The sequence below is a fragment of the Mustela lutreola genome (assembly GCF_030435805.1).
Source record: "Mustela lutreola isolate mMusLut2 chromosome 5 unlocalized genomic scaffold, mMusLut2.pri SUPER_5_unloc_1, whole genome shotgun sequence".
NCBI lineage: Eukaryota > Metazoa > Chordata > Mammalia > Carnivora > Mustelidae > Mustela > Mustela lutreola.
Window position 1 is genome coordinate 668,160 of NW_026709258.1, and position 14,930 is coordinate 683,089.

Here is a 14,930-nt window from a genome sequence, read left to right on the forward strand (position 1 = left end):
AGTTAGACATAAGGTCATAGTCTTTGTCTACACAGCAGTACCTATGAAGTGTTATGTCTGAGCCACTCTTGGTAAAAATGATTATCCCAATGGACATCATTATGAATCAAAGGTATGTATTATTTTCTTAACCTGGGCATGAAATTAAATTAAAATCATATTTATTATAACACAAAGAAATCCTCATTAAGCATCCTTGCCAGAAATCTCAGATCTATAAAAATAAAAGACACTGATGGTTCTTTTATATAGAGAGTAAAACGTGGTAATTTAAAACAAAACTACATAACAAATACATACATCTATTTAATCAAAATTTTAAAACTTCTTAAGACTGTATTATCTTATATAATATGGTGATAACACCAGTACTCAAAGAAGTATGTTGATGTAGGGTGTAAATAGGATCAAAATATAATACTCAAAGTAACAAGATAGTGCTAGGCACACCCTTGAATTTAATCAATATTATTATGTACTATTAGCAATAAACCCAGTTTAGAGATGAAAGTTTCACTGGAAACAAGCCTGGTGATGGGTATTAAAGAGGGCATGTATTGCATGGATCACTGAGTGTGGTGCATAAACAATGAATCTTTGAACACTGAAAAAATAAAATAAAAGTAATATAAATAAATAAATAAATAAATATTCCCCCACAAAAAGCCTCCACAAAAAAAAAAAAAAAAAAAAAAATTCAAACTCTCCATTTTTGTGGTAGAAAGGACTAGGACCAGAGAGAGAAAAAAATGTCCTCAATGAGAAAGTAAATTAATTACAGTGCTTGTTGTGGGACCATCCTATGTCAATTACACCATCCTGACTTCATGCTTTCCTTTAACTTTTGTTGATTGCATTTCATCTTTAGTTATTGCAGTATGGTTGACAAACAGGACATTGAAAGAAGCATTAGAAAAAAACATTTTTTATCTACATCACAAAAATTCAGATTCTAAATATGTCTTCTCAGAAGGTAGTTCCAGGGCACAATCTTAGAAATAAAATATGCAAAGTTCTGACTTCTAGTCTGGTGCTGGGTATTAAGGAGGGCACGTATTTCATGGAACACTGGCTCTGGTGCATAAAGAATGAATCTTGGAACATTGAAAAAATGAAATTAAGTTTAAAAAATAAAGAAACCAAACAAAACAAAAGTTCTGACTTCTAGGGGAATTCCAAAAAGTAATTCTAAAATGATGCTATATTCCTGCATATTTTGGAAAAACTTACTAACCTCTTACTCAGCAGCATAGTCTGGCTGGCAAAAAGGAGTCACTACATTAACATTATAGTGAGACAGCTTCCTTAATTGCCAAACACCAGAGCAGACATTTGACGTCTTCAATCTCAAATTTCATCAGCTTCAAGAAAATAATCAATAAGAGATATCAGTTTAAAGTAGTCTTTATATCAAATTCTACATTATTTTCTATTATGCTACATGCAGTCATAATATATTTATGATATGCCTCAATAAATTAAAATATATTCATCCTTACATGAGGAGATACATTACTAAATGCCTTGATAGCTTTCTTGCTTTGAATTAGGAGTCACTTTTCTTACATTCATATTGATGCCACCCTTGTAATATGAGTCTTCGAATGTATTATCTAGAATGGTTAACGCTCTTCTAGAATCTGAGAAGGCTTAACATATTGGATAGAATTCAGTTGAGATCCTCTTTCTTTTTTTAAGAGGTAGTAAGAAATAGACATTTTATAGAAAATGACAAATGGTCTAAAGATAAATTTCTTGTACTTTATTAAAAAATGTGAAGCTTTTCCCATTTAATTATTCTGTATAGCTTTTATGAAACATTTCTTACATTTTATTTTTTGAAGATACTGTAAATTATCATTGAAGAAAACATTTCTGTCAGTAATTCTATTCCTCATTGTTTATATTTACCATTTTCACTTTAGTCTCAACCACATTGATCTAAAGTTGGCTTCTATTCTGACCCTAAAAATATTAGAAATATAGCCTGGGAATGAATGTAGTGCAAGATTTTGTGTGCATACATGAATACATGTCAGGGAGTAGATGCATAAGCAGCCAGTGAGTAGGAAAGTTGGAACATTCTCCCACATTCCATATTTCCCCCCTTTACATCTATAACTACTATTACTTTTTAATGGTAATTATATATCATATTTATTAATTTTCTGTCCACATTTCGCATCTCTTATCATAAATTTCATTTTTATTCTTTTTTATAATGTATTTAATCATATAATTAAATGAAAACATTATTTACTTTTTGTGAATAAAGGTAATGTGTATAAAAACAAACTTACAAAAACATTCAATGATTACCTCCTATTATTTGAAATTATTTGAAACTTTATTCTGTATACTAAACATTTTATTTGGAATATTGAACTAATAATTCAGGATATACTTTATAAAGATACATGTTTCATGTATCTTTCAAAAATATACCAAGGACTCATAAATGAAATACTTTCCTCTTCTTTCTTCCTATTCTTCCAAATCTGCTCACTTAACATACATCAATTTCACACACATACTAGGACTGTCACAGTGAAAAGTTCATAAACCCAAATATCCATGTCAGGAAAGTAAACATGTGCATGTCTTATAAACACAAAATAGATTAATTCTTACATAAAAACATTCTTGGAAAGGAGAAAGACTTAACAAGAATCTCATGTGTGTCTTTATTCCCCTTTGTCCCATATAGAGTTGAAAACATGACCAAATCCTCAGCAGGGATGGAATTCTTCCTCATGACATTCTTTGACACTAGAGAGCTCCAGGTTTTACATGGCTTTCTGTTTTTGCTCATTTACTTGGTGTCTTTTATGGGAAATCTTCTCATTATTGTCCTGATCACTCTGGATAAGTGTCTTCACACCCCCATGTACTTCTTCCTGAAGAACTTATCACTTTTTGATGCCTGTCTCATTTCCATCACACTTCCAAAATTTATCCTGAACTCTTTATCCCACAGAAACTCGATTTCTTTCTCAGGATGCATATTACAGGTGTTGTTGGTGATCCACTTTGCTGGATCTGAGCTTTTCCTTTTAACTGCCATGTCTTATGACCGCTATGTGGCCATCTGCCATCCACTGCGCTATGATGTCATCATGAGCAGGAGAGTTTGTATGAGTATGACAGCTGCCTCCTGGTTTCTTGGGAGTATATTTGGGGCCTTATACTCATCTGGTACTTTCTCTTTATCTTTCTGTGGCTCCAGAAAAGTTCCTCAGTTTTTCTGTGATGTCCCCTGCCTACTGAAGATCTCTTGCTCGAAGTCTCATGTTACCATAAGTATTAGTGAGGCAATTGGGGTATTATATGCACTTTCATGTTTAGTGTCCATTGGATTTTCATATATTTACATTTTCAATACAGTGCTGAGAATGCCATCATTACAAGGGTGGTCAAAAGCCTTTTCCACTTGTATGCCCCATCTCATAGTTGTAACAACATTTATTGTGACAGGCACTATTGCCTATCTGAAGCCAGTCCCTGATTATCCACATCTTGTGGACTTTTTGGTTTCTGTGTTCTATTCTGTGTTGCCTCCTTCTTTGAACCCCATAATATACAGCCTAAGGAACAAGGAAATAAAGGCAGCTATGAAGAAGTTTCTATGGAAACTAAGTCATAATTTCTATGGGGAAAGATAATAGAACTAGAGTCTATAAAGCTAAATTCCATGCTTGAATATATATAATCTTATAATCTAGGGTTGACATCAATATCTTGTATAATAAAGTATTCATTTTATTTAAAGTTGCTAAGATAAAGTTGACATGTTCATGCTTATTAATAATCATTCATTATCTCAGCAACTCCAAGAATAGCATATTAATTACATAGTATCTGTGCATGTAAATTAAATTTCAGAAATACTATGATAGTTTTTCAAATGGCTCATTGAAGATATCTATGTACTATTTTTTGAAAATGTGAATATATTACTTTACATTACATAAAGGAACTCAGTAGATTTAATTGAATTAAGAAGCGTGAGATGAGGCAATTATCCCAGACTATCCAAGGGTCCTAACCTAATCATGAAAGTGAAGTATTTCCAGACTTTGTTAGAAGGACATGTATTTAAGGAAATGTGGTCTTCCATTATTGGCTTTGTAGATTGAGAGAGGTCATGAGACAATATATAGACAGAAGTAACCTCTGGAGATGGGGAAAAACAAAACGAAAAACAAAACAAAACAAACAAATAAACAAAAACTAACTAACTAACTAACTAACTAACAAAAAACAGAAACAGATAATCCACTGGAGTCCCAAGAAAAGAATGCAGCCATACCAACTGTATCCTCATGTTAGCCCAATGTGGATTGTGTTGGATTTCTGAATTATACCACTTTAAAATTGAACATGATATTAAACCACAGAATTTGTGAAAATTTGCTACAGAAGTCACAAAAAATTAACAAAAGCATTAAATACTTGTCTTCTAAAATATTTCTTAAATGAAAAGTTCTTTAGAATATGAATGCAGACTCTGAAACTAAAGGTCTTGGTTAAAGGTAAAAAATAATAAAAAGAGCAGACAAATATCAAATGATTATAATTTTGTAGAAAAATTTAGATTATATTGCTTTTTATCTACTAGATTTTATCTTTTATTTTACATGAAAAAATCTATCCATTATTAATCAATCAATTAATTAATTAATTAATTAAATGTTTTTAATAATTGATTTTAGCATTATAAAATTGTATTTTTAATATCTTATTGAAACTAGACTTAATTTTGTTACTTTTCAAGTTAGTTTACAACATTAAATTACTTATGCTTTTTCCACTAGTAAAATGTTTAATTTCTATGTGGTATTTGTATTTGAGACACAGTATATAAAGATTATCTACTGCTAACTGTAGAACTACCTGTAAGGGAGAGCATGAGTACAGTTTGTTGGGAAAAGCTGGAAGAGTATGGTGGGATGTGCTGCATCATGTGTCCCAAGAACCAGATGGTGGCCCAATATTCCAAGATGATCAAGAAGTCTCTCTGCCTACTTGTGATCTTTTTGTGTCAAATAAATAAATAAAATCTTTTAAAAAAAAGATGATCAAGAAGAACCTGCTGAAAGACAGCCAGAAGGTGGCACTGGAGGTGAAGTTGTTGCTTTTGGCTCTTGAGGAGTCAATGTAGAGCACCACTGTCAAGCAGATGAATACCATATATCAGAACAGCTACTGAGAGAAAGAATGTTGGCAGTACCATACCGTCCTATGCAGCAACACCATCTAGTCCATCATGGCCATTGTCAAAGCTCTAGGCAATCTACAGATTAGTTTTAACAACCACTTCTGCACAGATGAGATTAGAAGCCAACAACTATAATTAGGTAGGCAGATACATCCAGAATAAGTCTGAGGACGTGAACAAGTGCAAGGATAACACAGTGATCCATACACACCTCACCTGCACTACTAACAACAAGAACATGTAGTTGGTGTTTGATGCTTTCACCGACTTCATTATAGACAAAAACCCGAAGGACTGGAACCTCTTCTGAGTCCTTCATCCTAGCAGGATGAGCCACAATCAACTCTGCTTCCCACAGATCCTGAAGAAATTGGAAGTAAGAGGACCTAACTTCCCAACTGTCCCCCAAACCATGTGGGACAATTTTCCAATTTTCTACACTCTGTTATTGGGTCCCTGAGCCCTCACTCATCATCAGAGTCTCAGAAGAGAAGCTGACAAGCACCTCCCTGCTTCAAACCACCCAACCCTTGGTACAGTAGTTGGTGCTGGGAATGACCATGATAACCCCTTCCTGGGCATCTGTTCTTATTTTAACCATTGTCTTGTTCTATGAGGGATAGGGGAGCACATGCTGAGTCTTCCAAGTATTATGGATTGAGGGACACTCACTACTCCACATTGGGAACCATGGCTTTGCTAAACACAAACCCCTAGAACAGCCCACAGCCAATTTTTTGTTGTTGTTGTTGTTCTTTGTTTGTTTGTTTTATTTTTTCAGCATAACAGTATTCATTGTTTTTGCACCACACACAGTGCTCCATGCAATCTGTGCCCTCTCTAATACCAACCACCTGGTTTCCCCAACCTGACACCCTCTGCCTCTTCAAAACCCTCAAATTGTTTTTCAGAGTCTATAGTCTCTCATGGTTCACCTCCCCTTCCAATTTCCCTCAACTTCCTTCACCTCTCCATCTCCCATTGTCCTCCATTCTATTTGTTATGCTCCACAAATAAGTGAAATCATATAATTGACCCTCTCTGCTTGTTTTCATTTAACTCAGCATAATCTCTTCAAGTCCTGTTTATGTTGCTACAAACGTTACGTATTCATTTTTTCTAATGGAGGCATAGTACTCCATACTGTATATGGACCACATCTTCCTTATCCATTCATCTGTTGAAGGGCATCTTGGTTCTTTCCATAGTTTGGCAACCATGACCATTGCTGCTATAAACATTTAGGGACCGATGGCCCTCCTTTTTACTACATCTGTATCGTTGGAGTAAATACCAAGAGTGCAATTCCAGGGTCATAGGGAAGCTCTATTTTTCATTTCTTAAGGAATATCCACACTGTTTTCCAAAGTGGCTGCACCAACTTGCATTCCCACCAACAGTGTAAGAGGTTTCCACTTTCTCAACATCCCCTCCAACACATGTTGTTTTCTGTCTTGATAATTTTGGCCATTCTAACTGGTGTAAGGTGGAATTTCAATGTGGTTTTGATTTGCATCTTCCTGATGGCTAGTGATGATGAACATTTTTTCTTGTGTCTGATAGCCATTTGTATTTCTTCACTGGAGAAGTATCTGTTCATATCTTCTGCCCATTTTTTTTATTATTGTTTTGTGTGTGTTGAGTTTGAGGAATTCTTTATAGATCCTGGATATCAACCTTTTGTCTGTACTGTAATTTACAAATATCTTCTCCCATTCCGTGGGTTGCCTCTTTGTTTTCTTGACTGTTTCCTTTGCTGTGCAGAAGCTTTTCATCTTGATGAAGTCCCAAATATTCATCTTCGCATTTGTTTCCTTTGCCTTTGGAGACATATCTTGAAAGAAGTTGCTGTGGCTGATATCGAAGAGGTTACTGTGTATTTTCTCCTCTAGGATTCTGATATATTCCTGTCTCACGTTGAGGTCGTTTATCCATTTTGAGTTTATCTTTGTGTACGGTGTAAGAGAATGGTCGAGTTTAATTCTTCTGCATATAGCTCTTCAGTTTTCCCAGCACCATTTATTGAAGAGATTGTCTTTTTTCCACTGCATATTTTTTCCTGCTTTGTCGAAGATTATTTGACCATATCTGGGCCCTCTACTCTGTTCAGCTGGTCTATGTGTCTGTTTTTAATGCCAGTACCATGCTGTCTTGGTGATCAAAGTTTTGTAGTAAAGCTTGAAATCAGGTAACGTGATGCCCCCAGTTTTATTTTTGTTTTTCAACATTTCCTTTGTGATTCGAGGTCTCTTCTGATTCCATACAAATTTTAGGATTATTTGCTCTAGGTTTTGAAAAATAATGGTGGAATTTTGATCGGAATGGCATTAAAAGTATAGATTGCTCTAGTAGTTTGGAGGTGGAGTCTTTTGGGTTTTCCATATAAAGAATCATATTATCTGCGAAGAGAAAGAGTTTGACATCTTCATTACCAATTTGGATACTTTCTATTTCTCTTTGTTGTCTTATTGCTGTTGCTAGGACTTTTAATACTATGTTGAACAAGAATGGTGAGAGTGGGCATCCTTGTCGTTTTCCTGATCTCAATGGGAAGGCGGCTAGCTTTTTCCAATTAAGGATGATATTTGCTGGATTTTGTCAAATGCTTTTTCTGAACCAATTGAGAGGACCATGTGGTTCTTCTCTCTTCTCTTATTGATTTGTTCTATCACATTGATGGATTTGCGGATGTTGAACCATCCTTGTAGTTCAGGGATGAATCCCACCTGGTCATGGGGGATAATCTTTTTAATGTGCTGTTGGATCCTGTTTGCTAGGACCTTGTTGAGAATCTTAGCATCCATATTCATTGGTGATATTGGTCTGAAATTTTCCATTTTGGTAGGGTCTTTGCCTGGTTTGGAGATCAAGGTATGCTGGCTTCATAGAAAGATTGGAAGTTTTCTTTCTGCTTCAATTTTTTGAAACAGCTCCAGAAGAAGAGGTGTAATTTCTTCTTTGAAAGTTTGGTAGAATTCCTCAGGGAATCCATCAGGTCCTGGGATCTTGTTTTTTGGAGGTTGTTGATCACTGCTTCAATCTTGTTACTAGATATTGGTCTATTCAGGTTGTCGATTTCTTCCTGGTTCAATTTTGGTAGTTGATAGTTTTCCAGGAATGCATCCATTTCATCTAGGTTGGTAAGCTTATAGGCATATAACTGTTGATAATAACTTCTGATGATTGTTTCTACTTCCTTGGTGTTCGTTGTGATCTCTCCCTTTTCATTCATAATTTTATCAATTTTAGCTTTCTTTCTTTTCTTTTGGATTAGTGTGGCCAATGGTTTATCGATCTTATTTATTCTTTCAAAAAACCAGCTTCTAGTTTCATTGATATGTTCCACTGTATCTCTGGTTTCTACCTCATTGATCTCTGCTCTAATCTTGATTTCCCTCCTTATGTGTGGAATTGGTTTGATTTGTTGTTGATTCTCCAGTTCTTTAAGGTGTAGAGACAGCTGGTGTATTCTGGATTTTTCAGTTTTTTTTTTTTTTTTTGAGAAAGGCTTGGATGGCTATGTATTTCCACCTTAGGACCACCTTTGCTGTATGCCATAAGATTTGGACCAAAGTGTCTTCATTCTCATTGGTTTCCATGAATTCTTTCAGTTCTTCTTTGATCTCCTGGTTGATTCAAGCATTCTTAAGCAAGGTGGTCTTTAGCTTCCAGGTGTTTGAGTTCCTTCTGAACTTTTCCTTGTGATTAAGCTCCAGTTTCAAAGCATTGTGATCTGAGAATATGCAGGGAATAATCTCAGTCTTTTGGTATCAGTTGAGTCCTGATTCGTGACCCAGTATGTGGTCTATTCTGGAGAAAGTTCCATGTGCACTTGAGAAGAATGAATATTCTTTTGTCTTAGTGTGGAATGTTCTGTATATATCTATGAGGTCCATCTGGTCCAGTGTGTCATTCAATGCTCTTGTTTCTTTATTGATTTTCTGCTTCGATGATCTGTCTATTTCTGAGAGAGGTGTGTTAAGATCTCCTATTATTAAAGTATTAATATCAATATGACTCTTTATCTTGATTAATAGTTTTCTTATGAAATTGCCTGCTCCCATACTCAGGGCATAGATATTTATAATTGTTAGATCATCTTGCTGGATAGTCCCTTTAAGAATGATGTAGTGTCCTTCTGTATCTCTGACTACAGTCTTTAGTTTAAAATCTAATTTATCTGATATGAGAATCACCACCCATCCTTCTTTTGAAGCCCATTGACATGAAGGATGCTTCTCCATCTCTTCACATTCAGTCTGGGTGTATCTTTAGGTTCAAAATGGTTCTCTTGTAGACAACATATGGATGTGTCCTGTCGTTTTATCCAATCTGGAACCCTGTGTAATTTGATGGGTGCATTTAGGCCATTCACATTGAGAGCGATTATTGATTGATACGTTTTTATTGACATCGTGTTACCTTTGAAGTCTTTCTTTCTATAAATTTTCTCTATATTTCTGTTCAATACTATTCTTAGGATTTTTTCTCTTTTATAGAAACCCCCCTTAATATTTCCTGCAGTGTCAGCTTGGTGGTTGCATAGTCTTTTAAGCCTTGCTGGTCCAAAGACCAATTGCTTATAGGGAACCCCTTGCCTTCCTATCCCTCCCTTCATTCCAAGACTCCAAAGGAAAAAGCAAAAGGAGCATGAGTAGCCACTAATACTGGCCACTATCTGTTCATTTTTGTAGCTTAAAAAAATGAAAGTAACGGGGTAATCAAAGACAAAACTTGAAACCTAGAAAAAAATTATAGAGAAAAACTATTTGAAACTGCATATTGTAGCTATCATCAACCCAGCACACTTACAGTGACTCTATATTATGAGTGTGTCTGAGGGTTTTCACCCATCACTGTGGTTAACTTCCCCCTTTACTGGCAGCATCCCTGTTCTGGCCTCCACAGAGCTTGATTCAAGTACAGTCCTAGCCAACTTCCAGCATCACTGATGGTTCTATCCCAGTTACCCTGATTCCTGGCTCCATTAACCTAAATTTAGCTCCTCAGCTCGAAAGTAAGAAAAACCACTGCTTGCTGAGGGGCATTCTCTTAAGTTGCATGTCCTAGTCCTGGGGCTTTCAGGATTTAACACTTGGTTTTCTTCTCTTTCCTTCATATGTCCTTTTTTTTTTTTTTTTTAATTCCACATTTGAGTGAAAACATATGGTATTTGTTTTTCTCCAACTGACTTATTTCACTTAGCATAGTACCCAGCCCCAACCATGTCCTTGCAAATGAAGAGATTTAATTCATTTTTTGGCGGAGTAATATTCCATTCACATTCCTTTCTCCATCAATTGATGGACATTTAGGTTTTTTCTATAGTTTGGTTATTGTTGATAATGTTAATATAAACATCAGGATGCTTTCATCCCTTCAAAATAAGTAATTTTGGTAAATATCTAAGAGTGAAATTGCTGAATCATATGTTAGTTTTATACTTAACTTTTTGAGGAACCTCCATACTGTTCTTCTGGTTGGCTGCACCAGTTTGCATTACTACCAACAGTTCAAGAGAGTTCCCATTTCTCCAGATTCCCACCAATATTGTTGTTTCCTGTGTTGTTGATTTTAGCCTTTCTTAGAGGTGTGAGTTATATCTTATAATTTTCACTTGTATTTCCCTGGCAATGAGTGGCATCAAGCAAATTTTCATGTGTCTGTTGACTATGTGTATGTCTTCTTTGGAAAAATGTCTAGTCATGTCTTCTGTGGGGCTGCTTTCTTAATTGATTTGTCAACTTGTGTTTGGTGAGAAGGAGAGTCTTGCTAGGGTCAGTGTGACATTTTCAGTTGCCAGTATTCTCATCACAGGAACATTATTTTCTACTTCTGAAATTACAATTTCATAAGTGGAGACATTTCTAAAATTCATTATTTTAGTTATATGATATTTATTTTCACATATTAAATAATATTTGGCATCTATCATTACTTTCATTTGTTTCATTTGTTAAACTCAATATGATTTATCCATTCATCAGTTGATGGACATGTGGACTCTTTCCATAATTTGGTTATTGTTGATAATGCTGCTATAAACAGCTGGGTTTATTTATCCCTTCAAATTAGTGTTTTTGTAATATTTGGTTAATACTTGATTGTGCAGTTGCTGGATTATAAAGTAGTTCTATTTTTAAATTTCTTAGGAACTCCATGCTGTTTTTCAGAATGGCTGTACCAGTTTGCATTCCCACCAACAATTCAAGAATGCCTCCCCCCACATCCATGCCAACAATTGCTGTATCTTGTGTTGTTGATTTTAGTCATTTTGAAAAGTGAGTTAATATCATTGTAGTTTGGATTTGTGTTTCCCTCATGATGAATGGTGTGGAGCATCTTTTCATGTGGCTATTGGCCATGTGTATGTCTTCTTTGTAGAGATGTGTACTCATCACTTCTGCCCATTTTTAATTGGATTACACATTTTTTAGATGTTGAGTTACTAAGTTCTTTATATGATTTGGTTAGTGTCACAGAGTGGGATGCGGGAAGGGTAGAGCTAAATAGGTGATAGATATATAGGACTGCACTTGTGTGTAGCATTGTGTGTTGTATATAAGTGTTGAATTAATAAATTGTATGCTTGAAACTAATATTATGGTGTATGCTAACAAAAGCTAAATAAAAACCTAAAAACATGAATAAAAAGAAGAAACCTCAAAATGATTTATTGAACTTTCCAAATATTTTATCCTACATGAGACACATAATTTGTCAGATATAATATTTTGATATGCCTTTGTTAATCTCTGATTTCCATGAAACATAATTAATTAAGCTTAATATATCATAGAACAGTTGGCTCTCTATTAGATTTTCTCTTCAAAATGTTACATATTGCACATAACAACAATGCTAGGCCCTAAGTAATAGTATCCTGAGAGTATTCAGTAAGTAAATACATATAAATCAATTAGTGTGCCTATAGGAAGTATTTAGTGATAATAATAATTAATAATATTCCTTCTAACAAGTCACAAAAATGTAGTCAACTACTACTACAAATTTGAATTATATGCTCTTCCAAAATTAAATGATTCATTTCATGGTTAGATATATATAGTCGTATATTCATTTTTATATTTCTCTTATTTACATTATAGTGGTTTCATATATCATTTGTATTTATAAGGAGGAGTCAAAATTAAACAGACTTTAACTACTACTTTGATATGATCTTCTGAATTCACACACTATGAAATTAAAATTCACAGTTAAATGATATACTTAATTAAAAATGACTGACCATGGGAACTTGGGTGGCACAGTGGGTTAAAGCTTCTGCATTTGGCTTGGGTAATTATCCCAGGGTCCTAGGATAGATACCCTCATTGGCTTTCTGCTCAGCAAGGAGAGTACTCCATCCACCCACCTCTCTGCCTAATTGTGATCTCTGTCTGTCAAATGCATAAATAATATCTTTAAAAAGTACTGACCAAAAAGTCCCATTCTCAAGTACTTTTATCAAGTATACTTTCAATTGTATTAGATTTTCATTGTCTTTATCTAACCTTCCAAGTCCTTTTGGAAATCTTTGGATGTTATTAGGGGCTCATGATAAGTAGCTGGATAACTTCACATTAAATATAATACACATAATGCTTTATTGTTTATATGTATGAGGGGCAGAGTACATTTCAATCAGACAACTCAACAGGAGAAGATTCCAGGTGGCAGCACAATCAACAAATATCTACTTTAAGTTAAGACCTAAATACGTCAGTAAGAACTTTCTTTGTGAGACTAATCACTGACATTTAAAATATGTCCTTTGAGGGGGGAAAGATGGCAAGAAGTAGAAGACCCTGTTTCAACTGATCCCATAAAGTGAGCTGACTATCTACCAGAACACTCTGAACATTCATGAAATCCATCTGAAATGTAGGATTATAAACTTCTGGATCTCTACAGGGGCAGTAGAGTCCAGTAGAGACTTAAAGTGGAGTTAGAATGATTGGACTGAAATCAGAAGATAAACAGAAAGGGTAAAGAGCCACCAGAAGCAACAAACAGGAAAGTAATACCCCAACAGGAGAATGCCCTGTGATTGGGGACCAGCATTAACTTGGAGTCTGGATAAACACACTAAAAGAGATCAAAAGATCTTAAGGGGCAACTGGTGAAATCCAGAGGTCATGGACATGGGCTTAAAACAGGGACTCAGGACATCCACCGCCAGTGACCATCCATGCCAGACAGAGTGCTGTGAAGCCTCCAGGCCATGTTTCCTGAGCCGCTGGGGCACATGAAATCATCTGGGTGGCAGCGTGCATGAGAGCATCTGGGTGGAAGCCAGTCAGCCCTCTCTAGTACCACAGCCTTTTGTACTATCTTCAAGCTCTGCATGACCCAGCCTGAGGGGCACTGCACAATCTCCCCTGAGATAGGTCCATGCAGGCACTATCTTGTTCTCTGTAGGACTGGAGAGACCAGCCTGGGAAACTTAAAATCTCCACACACTTACTCTGGTTGGGATCTGTCAGGCGGTTCTGCACCTGCCCAGACAGCCTGGGCAAAGACAGCCACTGGAATCGTGTTCTCTGTACCAATATTCCTCATGGTTTTAGTAGCACCAGTGTATAGAGACAAGTGGGAGGTCCTGCTACCTGAGATGGTGGCTGGGGACATGCTCTACCAGTGGGAAGTGGCAGAGGGGAGTGTGTTTGCTTTGGACCACCCAGAGGGGAACAGACTGATGCTTCTCTCTGAGATGGAGTTCTGAGTGCAGTTTGCTTTCCTCTAAACCTCCAAAGAACCACCAAAAGCTGTCCAGTGATGAAAAACAAAAACAGAAACAAAACTTCCAGAGAACAAAAGCCTGAAAAAGAGGTTTCTTCCATGATAGGAGGCAGGGAGACTCAACCCAGTAACACTGCCCTAAAAACAACACAGCAGGCCCTCCTGTAGAAAGTAAACAACAACAACAACAACAAAACTGAGAGGACAGCCACCACAGTGTCCCCATAAAACTGTAAAACCCCAATATCAGGGGAAAAGAAGATATGAAGCTCTCATTATTGCCCTAAAACCTGTATATTTTACAGACACAACATTTATTTTTAATTTGTTCTCACTATTCTTGTTCTTTTTAAAATTTAACCTATTTACCATAACAATGAGAGGCTCAATACAATGAATTCTATAATAACCTTTTAACATGAACTTTTTTTGATATATATACATGTGTTTTTTCTTTTGCTTTTCTATTTATTAATATTCATATAGAGGTAAACTTCAAGGTAATCATCTTTCCCCAATCAATACTACCCCTATATATAAACCAGTTTTAATTGTCCTTTATCTTGGAAATGTTGAGTACTTTAACAACGATATAAAGACATACCCAGGAAGAATCAAAATAATGTTCCTGACCCACACTGATGATATATAACCAACCCCTTATCTTGTTCTGTCACTGTTTATGTGTATTTGTTTTTGTTCTGGTATTTTATAAATCTTATACTTGAGGTTTATTTTGGCCGCCTTCTTTTTTCTTGCCATTTACATTTGTTGGTCTTTTTGTTAGTCCTTTTTGCTTGTATTACTTATAAATCTAACCTTTGGAGCCAATTCTGGCTGGATCTTTTCTTTTCTTTTCTTTTCTCTCTCTCTCATTTTTCTTTTTTCTTTCATTTTGGTGGGGATGATTGCTTAGAAATGTTCCAGGGTGCGACTTGCCAGGATCATGGTTGCTACATTCAGCTAC

General features: G+C 35.6%; 1 protein-coding gene across 1 annotated transcript; it reads left to right on the plus strand.

Annotated features, from left to right (window-relative positions):
• Positions 1-2,717: 2,717 nt before the first annotated feature.
• LOC131822539 (olfactory receptor 14K1-like) lies at positions 2,718-3,662 on the plus strand. The gene has a single exon (XM_059158836.1). It carries the CDS (start codon positions 2,718-2,720, stop codon positions 3,660-3,662), a length of 945 nt encoding a protein of 314 aa, XP_059014819.1.
• The last annotated feature ends 11,268 nt before the right edge of the window (positions 3,663-14,930 follow it).